At 34.6% G+C, this 8,228-nt stretch overlaps 1 protein-coding gene across 1 annotated transcript; it reads left to right on the top strand.

The window, feature by feature from the left end:
• The first annotated feature begins 435 nt into the window (after positions 1-435).
• Positions 436-6,450, top strand: LOC138863531 (leucine-rich PPR motif-containing protein, mitochondrial-like). Its single transcript, XM_070127697.1, has 5 exons — positions 436-490; positions 790-931; positions 4,397-4,535; positions 4,944-5,103; positions 6,006-6,450. The coding sequence occupies exons 1-5, from the start codon at positions 436-438 to the stop codon at positions 6,146-6,148; spliced, it is 639 nt and encodes a 212-aa protein (XP_069983798.1). The 3' UTR covers positions 6,149-6,450.
• Positions 6,451-8,228: the final 1,778 nt, after the last annotated feature.

Here is an 8,228-nt window from a genome sequence, read left to right as displayed (position 1 = left end):
AATGGACAAAGGATTCTGTATAACATACACTCATATATAGCATCATAAAATACAGTGGTCTTTAGAGAAATTTCTATTTTTTCTTCCTAGCTCATGCCCCCTGGAAATCATTTTTATCCCAAACTTTAGGCAACAATAATGGCAAAAGAAAAGGATGGTGCATATACAAAATTTTAGATGTATAGGAAAATAATGAGAGTAAAAATCTATTAGAATTCATTTGATAGCTCTTTCAGTTCCACATTGCAAAATTGTTATGCACTCATTATTATTAAGCAAATTTTCATGAATGTGTAGATGTTATTTTTTTGTCTTTATATATCTTTTTCTTTTCTTTTTTTCTTTCTTTGTTTCTTTTTATATACAGAGCTTTTTGCCACACAATTTAATTCCATGTTTAAGTCACATTGTTTGATATTTTTTTATTTATATTTTATGCTAGAGAAAGAGAAGTTAGAATATGTTTGTCTTTGCCATCATGCAGTGGAATGTCAGTGGCATATAAAACAAACAGAGAGAAGGACCACATGCAATTAATGGTAGTTTAGTTTGTTCATTATTGAAGATATTATCTTTTTTATCCCATCTTTCTTTGTTTTATCCTCTTGTGTAATTACATCCAGATTTTAAGCAGAGAAATATGTATATATATTTTTATTATTGTTTTTGTTGGTTTCTATTCCCATGTGAACCATTATTATCTGATGTGTTAATTCAGATTAATTCATATGAGTATGACATAATTTTGTCATGTATGTTAGCAATACAAAGAGTAAATTGGTCTTACAGCCCAGTGTTCATTGAATTTCAGTGGTGATTTGGCAGGGGCAGTCAAAGAGGCTGAATCAGTCTTTAAACAGTACAAGTGTTTACCGATGAGGATTGAAATTCTCGTCCAGTTGATTCTCCATTCAAAGCAAGGTGGTACAAGGTATGTGATTTTTAGTATTATCTTTAAATAGGATGGTGCTTGGGTTTGTTGATGCAAATATTTTCCTTTTTCTTCTCTTTCTTCACCCTCCCAAAACCTAGCTCGTTGTCATTGTGGGAGGGCTTAGGAGACGGGGACTGAGACCCAATGTAGAGGATTACCCCTACCTTGGGCCTCAGCCCTTGCCTCAATTAATTTTGCTTGGTCCTTTCTTCTCTTCTTTCCTCTTCCGTATCTTCTTTACTCCCTTCTTCTATCCCATTCCTTACGAACAACTCTAACCATTTTGAAAAACCCATTCAGGTTATTACTCAACTCCTGGAAAATACCTTTTCCTCATCCCCAATATTCTCCTATTCATCCCCTACTGCACGACCCTCTTCAATGTCAACCCCCTCTTCCCTTATTACTACTCTTCATCCTTATTGTCCCCCCCCCCCCCCCCCCCCCCCAGAATTACTCCACTCCACACCATCCCATCTTCCTCTTGCCCTCGTCCTTCTACTATCTCTATCTCTGCAAACCTTCTGGGTACTCTATTTGGCCCAGCCAAGTGGGATCGATTCTTTGTGATTCCCCCCACAGCTTCCTTTTCTGAGAATACCCTTCTCTTTCAGCAGTGCCTCCAGAAACAAGTAGGCAAGGTTACCTTTCGCAGTCGCTCTGATCGTTCACGCCTTGTCGCGGTTACATCTGAAGCTCAAGCTCACTATCTGCCCTAACTGACCTTACTGGCAAACCCATTCCTGCTGAACCTCACCCAACTCTTAATACTTGTACTGGAATTGTTTCTATTCCCCCAAATGCTTGTCCCATGTATAACAAGGACTGGTCAGACTGTAGCAGTACAGTGTTACACTCTTCCTCCTGGAGGCCAACATAAATCTCATGTCAATATTGCCAAGATTAGCTTCCATAGACAAGACCTCTCCCATGAGGTTTATATTGGAGGACTGTCTTATCATGTCCGACAATATCAACCCCTTCTTCGTCAATGTCAGAAATGTTGGCGTTTTGGCCACCAAACCAAACATTGTCGCTCCACAGCCCAATGCCCTTTATATGCCCAACCTGGTCATGCCCGTTCAAATTGCCCTGCTCAGTCACGTACATGTGCCAATTGTGGAGACTCCCATAATGTGTTTTATAGGAGCTGCCCTGCCTATAAGTTTGAATATGAGGTAGCAGTCTTCAGATTTAAACTAGGCCTCGCTCTACGAGAGGCCAGACAGGAAGCACGGCGACGAGGTTTTTCTCTCTCAGCTTATTCCAAAACAGTCCTACGCTCTGCTCCCTCACCATCTACACAAGATATTTTTGCTTCCCCCCAGGTATCTTTTCCCAATACCCAAAACCTATGTCCTATTTCTACTCACCCTATCCACCAGTCAAATCCATTTTCCATCCTAAATCCAGTTACTCCAATCTCTACCACTTTCCGGATACCTACCACTCCTCCTCACTTTAGTTGTTGTACCAGACAGCCTAAACGTTCCACTCCACACTCTCCTACTACACTCTCTCCTACACCTTCCTCTTCATCTGATCCTCAGATATCCATCTCCTCTTCTCCTCCTTATAAGAGAATTTTTGTTTTTCAGTCCTCTATACCAAATTCCCCTTCAGAAACCCTTGAAGACATCTGAAACTTCCTAAAGATGACCCAAGGGAACACTCTGCTCCCTTATCCACCCCCCAGTCCCTCTGTTCCTACTCCTGCTACATTTAAAGTATTTGCAGATATTCATCCTCCTTCCCAAGTTCCCTCCACCCCCCTTCTTCCTACACCCTCCAAACATACCCCACCCTCTCTACCACTTGAATACTCACACACATCCTCTCTATCACAAGTGTCCTTCTCCAGACCCCTCCTCTCCAAACATTATTCCTCATGCTTCACCACCTTCCCCAGTCTCTCTTTCTCAACCCCTGGAATCTTCTCCTCCTAGTTCTCCAACAGCCACCTCTGTTTTCCTTGATCAGTGTTCCTACTCCTTCCCTAGTCACAGATACACTGCAATTCACTCACTTGCTCTGCCCCCTTATGTTCCCCCCAACCCTTTCCCTTGATGCCTTATCCTCTCAACCACCCAAACCGCCCATACCACCTAAACTGAACCTCCCCCCAAAACCCCATCCTTCCCTATTATCTCTCCCACTCCCTCCTGGATATACACGTGAATCTCTTTTATCACAATATCCTTCCCTAGACCCCACTGTCCCTATCGAACCCCCAGACATTACTCCTTCACCTATTCCTGATCTTTTGTGTCAACCCCCAGATACCTAATCCCCTACTACTAATACAACCATATATAACATTATCACCTATTATCCCTATTCCTTCCCCAGTCACAGATACAATACAATTCATTTAATCGATCTACCTCCTTAACCTTTCCCATTTATTAATCACTGCTCTACTTCATTTACTTCCCTCCTTTCCCCTTTTCATTACCATACTTTCCTGTAACACCCTCTAATCTTTGATATTTAACACCATCCCCTCTCCCCAGATTTTTCTCTTACTCTTCAACAGCTATCTCTATTCTTTGTTGAACATTTTTCCTATACATTCTCCAGTGACATACAATATAATTCTCAATCGCCCTACCTTCCCTTTTATACTAACTCCTGCTCTAGCTCACTTGCTCCCCTATCCTCCTTTTCACTACCATATTATCCTATAACATTCTTAAAACTTTGACATCTAACACATTTTATCATAATCTTTAACTCTCCTTTGCCCTTTCCGACGCAATACTTTACCATAGTGCTATATTACCTCAGATGTCTAGCACATTTATTTTCAAACATTAAACATTCTCTTTCTTCAATAGAAAAAAAAGAAAAAAGTCTGTTCTTGGTCTGGTTATATCACTTCGCAGTGTTTTATTTGCTAGATCAGTTTCAGTGATCTAGATGCTAAGCCATGGATAACCAGCATAGAGGCATTGTTGGTCAAAGTATATTTTATATATCATTAATGAATATTTGACCCAAGGAATGCCTGAATTCTGTAAAAATCCTGAGACCACTTTTTTATTACCTCATGAATGAGAAGGAATATCTTCACAATACAAGAGATGTATTTAACCAGTTTCAGATATATCTTATATAGCATATATCTATCATGCCTTTTCTATGACAGTTTGTTTCAAAGGGAACGAGGTTGATTAATTAAATTTTTAAAGAATTTGGTAAAATATAGTAATTCCTCTCATAGCATCATCATCATCATCTGCCGATGACAAGGGCACATAGCCATATCCAACCTTCATTTCCATCTCTTTGGGTCCCTCATGGCGAACTACCAGGCAGGGACTCAGTCCATCCCAAGCTCCTCTTATAGCATGTGAAATATAGATTAAAATCATAGTGTTCCATGTAAAGAGACAGCACAAAATCATCTATTAATTCCACAGTGTCACCATTTAACTAAATTCTCAACTCCCATGCTTCCAGCTCGAAGGAACATGAGAAACTTCTGCAGTTCATGTTGGACATAATTGTCTTATCAAGGGGTTCTCTTCAAGCTCACCACGACCTGCTGTTTGCTTGTTTGGAAGCTGGACAACCCTCCGATGCTAAGAAAGTGCTACAGGTATGCTAAATCAATTTGAGATAAGGAAGGAAGTAAAAGAAATTTGTAATATAGGTATCAATCATTATGGAGGGTTGTTTATAGATTTGCTAGTTATACTTACATGGATGATAACTGACTTTTTGAATTGAATTACATTAAATATTTCAAATGCACATGCACTCATTTTCTCACATTTACATACTTTTATCCTTAAAAGTAGACATATAATCAGATGATCATTATATATCAGTTGTATCACATAAAAGATAAAGAATAAAGGAAATTAGTCACCTAAACCCCCAATTTAGTATCTTGATCTGCCAGTGGCAATTTTCCATCTTTCTGATATGGGAAGTATTCACTTGTAATTTTTTAATCATGAACTCTGAGAATTAATAATAAACATGACATCTCTTCTTGCTCCAGAACATGGGTAGAAATGTGGACATGAGATTAGTGGAACGCCAATGTGACAGATATGCCAAGACAGAAAAGGATGAACCTCTTTTGCATTTCCTTACTGCATATCAAGGAACTAATACCATTGACCAGTACAAAATCTACAAAGCTCTCCTCAATCTGTACTGTAAGTATTGTCATGTTTATAAGCTTTAGAGGTGAAATCTATTATTTCAATTTTTTTAATACTGTACTGAAAGTAATATTTGTAAATGGTAATTACTAGATTAATTTATACCATGAAATTAGTCATTAGAACTGATAACAGTACATAAGCATTAACAATTCAAGTAATTCCTCATTATCTACAAATCTGCAAACCCTGCAGTTAATGTTAACCCCTTTCAGAGAATGATAACTGACCAACTCTTTTACATGCTGAAGATATCACCTGATTGGTCTGCCATGGTTTCCCACTCATCTTTATATGGCTGTATTATCATATAAAGATGTGCTCTCAGTTTCTTCTAATGAAGAATATCACTTATGCCAAACAATCATGTACAAAGGGAATGAAATTGATAACAAGATATGTTATTATAATTGTTGGTCCAGATCAAACTTGTACACTGGCACTATACACACCTCTCTTCTCAGGTGTACAAAAGTTATGAACACCAGAAATGATTTGTTAATCTCCCAAAGAAAGTGATTTTGTATTTCTAGTGTTCATCTCTTTTGTAATCTTGAAAGATTAGGTACATCCAACACTTTTGTATTGGCTTGGCTTTGACCATGGATCAGTTTTGCATGTAATCACACTAATGGTATTATCAGAGATATGAGATCAAAGTTTTAATATTGTGTTTAATAAGAATTAAGAAATGGTATTTTGATAGTAGATTGCATTACATTATATCTTCATATGTGATTGTATTGTAATGTATTATCTTAACAGCTTATATATCAGACCCAAAATAGATTGTAATATATATCCCAAAATAGATCATATTGTCCAGTACCCTAGTGATATCATCTGCCAACATTATCAGTAATACATCCCTTTAACATCACTTTTTCTTTGAACAGACAAACAGAGTGCAGGTGAAAAGGGCCTCTTTTTGTGGACCATGATGCAGGAAGACGAAGTGAAGCCAACTCCCTCTTTCCTGTCCACTCTTGCATCACTTCTCGCTGCCAGTAATATCAAGATTCCCTTCACCGTTCAATAAGGATTTTACATTATCATCATGATTTTTTTTATATTATTATTGTTGTTGTTGTTATTATTATTATTATTATTATTATTATTATTATTATTATTATTATTATTATTATTATTATTATTATTATTATTATTATTATTATTATTATTATTATTATTATTATTATTATTATTATTATTATTATTATTACTATTCTTCTTCTTCTTCTTCTTCTTCTTCTTCTTCTTCTTATTATTATTATTATTATTATTATTATTATTATTATTATTATTATTATTATTATTATTATTATTATTATTATTATTATTATTATTATTATTATTATTATTATTATTATTATTATTATTATTATTACTATAATTCTTCTTCTTCTTCTTCTTCTTCTTATTATTATTATTATTATTATTATTATTATTATTATTATTATTATTATTATTATTATTATTATTATTATTATTATTATTATTATTATTATTATTATTATTATTATTATTATTATTATTATTATTATTATTATTATTATTATTATTATTATTATTGTTATAATTATTATTATTGTAATTATTATTATTATTATTATTATTGTAATTATTATTATTGTAATTATTGTTATTATTGATATTATTGTATATTATTAATATTATTATTGTTATTATTTTTATTATTATTATCAAGTAGTAGTACTGGTATTATTAGTATTATTAGTACTACTACTTCTATTAGTACAATTATTATTATTATTTCCAGTAACATTAACTGATTGTGATTACACTAAATTTTTATTGGAAATTTTTTAGACAGCCTGATCAAGTGATTGCTATCTACTTATAATTGAATTAATGGTTTCATAATATTGCAGAAAAAGTCCCATGCCTTTCAATAGTATTTTCATGTTTCATAGCATGGGATTTTATTTATTATTTATTGAGTTTTATGCACAATAGAATGAGAGAGATCTATTCAGTGATTGTTTATGTAAATATATACAGTAGATATTTATAATGAAAGTTGTTGTCATGTGTATATGTTTAATAAATTGGAGTCTGTACAGTGTATATACAGATGTTTTATAAAGACAAGTTTTTTCATTCCTCCAATTGTAGTTATGCAATGTAACTGAAATTGTAAAAAATATTAGTGTGTATATTTATAAGGACGAGGTTTTTCATTTGTCCAGTTGTAGTTATGCAATGTAACTGAAATTGTAAAAAATATTAGTTTGCCGTACCTTTTCAAATTTTTAGTTTCTAGACACAATAATTATTCATTGCCTATTACATCACACCATTCACAAGCTTTCTTTATCGACATTCCTTTCAGAGCCAACATTTGTAATTCTGTATTTTTAGGAAAATATGTTTGTGAGCAAATGATCCTTTTTCTAATTACACATTTAGTAACTGATATCAATGGCCATTGCAATTTCTTCTTTTCTGTTTTTTTTCTGAAAATTGGTATGAGAGCAAGAACCGGTCTTGGATAATTCTTGGTGACTTTCAGAATTACGTCATGGGCATATCTTAGGAAATTAAGTGTTTTGAAATCAGGCAAAATATGCACATAAAGTGGTGACTAAAGAGCAGTAGGTATATTTGTAGATCAGGATTACTCTCAAAAGTTGGGAACTGTAGAGCCAGGCAAAAAGATTAATTTTCTTGATATCCCCATCTTTGTTATCATTAGGAACATTATCATTATCATTCAGAGCAAGAGGAGAGACCTGCCATAAGGCTTGTGATCCCTTGCTTACTAGACGTATAAAGTGTAAGTGTGGATTACTTCTGTGGAGGTACATTTGTCTCATTTTATGTGCCCATTCATCTCATGTTTCCTACTTTTTTCTTGTGTGTGTGTGTGTGTGTGTGTGTGTGTGTGTGTGTGTGTGTGTGTGTGTGTGTGTGTGTGTGTGTGTGTGTGTGTGTGTGTGTGTGTGTGTGTGTGTGTGTGTGTGTGTGTGTGTGTGCAATACTCCACTATGCTGTTAGGATTATGATTCTGTGTTGTCATCAATAAGTGTTATTACTTTTTTTATTCTTGAAGTACTGAATTTATTGTGGCAGGTATATAAAAAAGTAAAAGAATGAAT

Source organism: Penaeus vannamei, chromosome 12 (assembly GCF_042767895.1).
Source record: "Penaeus vannamei isolate JL-2024 chromosome 12, ASM4276789v1, whole genome shotgun sequence".
Taxonomy (NCBI): Eukaryota; Metazoa; Arthropoda; class Malacostraca; order Decapoda; family Penaeidae; genus Penaeus; species Penaeus vannamei.
This window is presented reverse-complemented; position numbering and strand designations above follow the sequence as displayed.

Coding starts and splice junctions, on each gene's coding strand:
- LOC138863531 (XM_070127697.1), top strand. CDS start 436: ATGCTAGAGAAAGAGAAGTTAGAATATGTTTGTCTTTGCCATCATGCA. Junction 491..789: donor TTGCCATCATGCAGTGGAAT/GTCAGTGGCATA, acceptor TTGGTCTTACAG/CCCAGTGTTCATTGAATTTC. Junction 5,104..6,005: donor AGCTCTCCTCAATCTGTACT/GTAAGTATTGTC, acceptor TTCTTTGAACAG/ACAAACAGAGTGCAGGTGAA.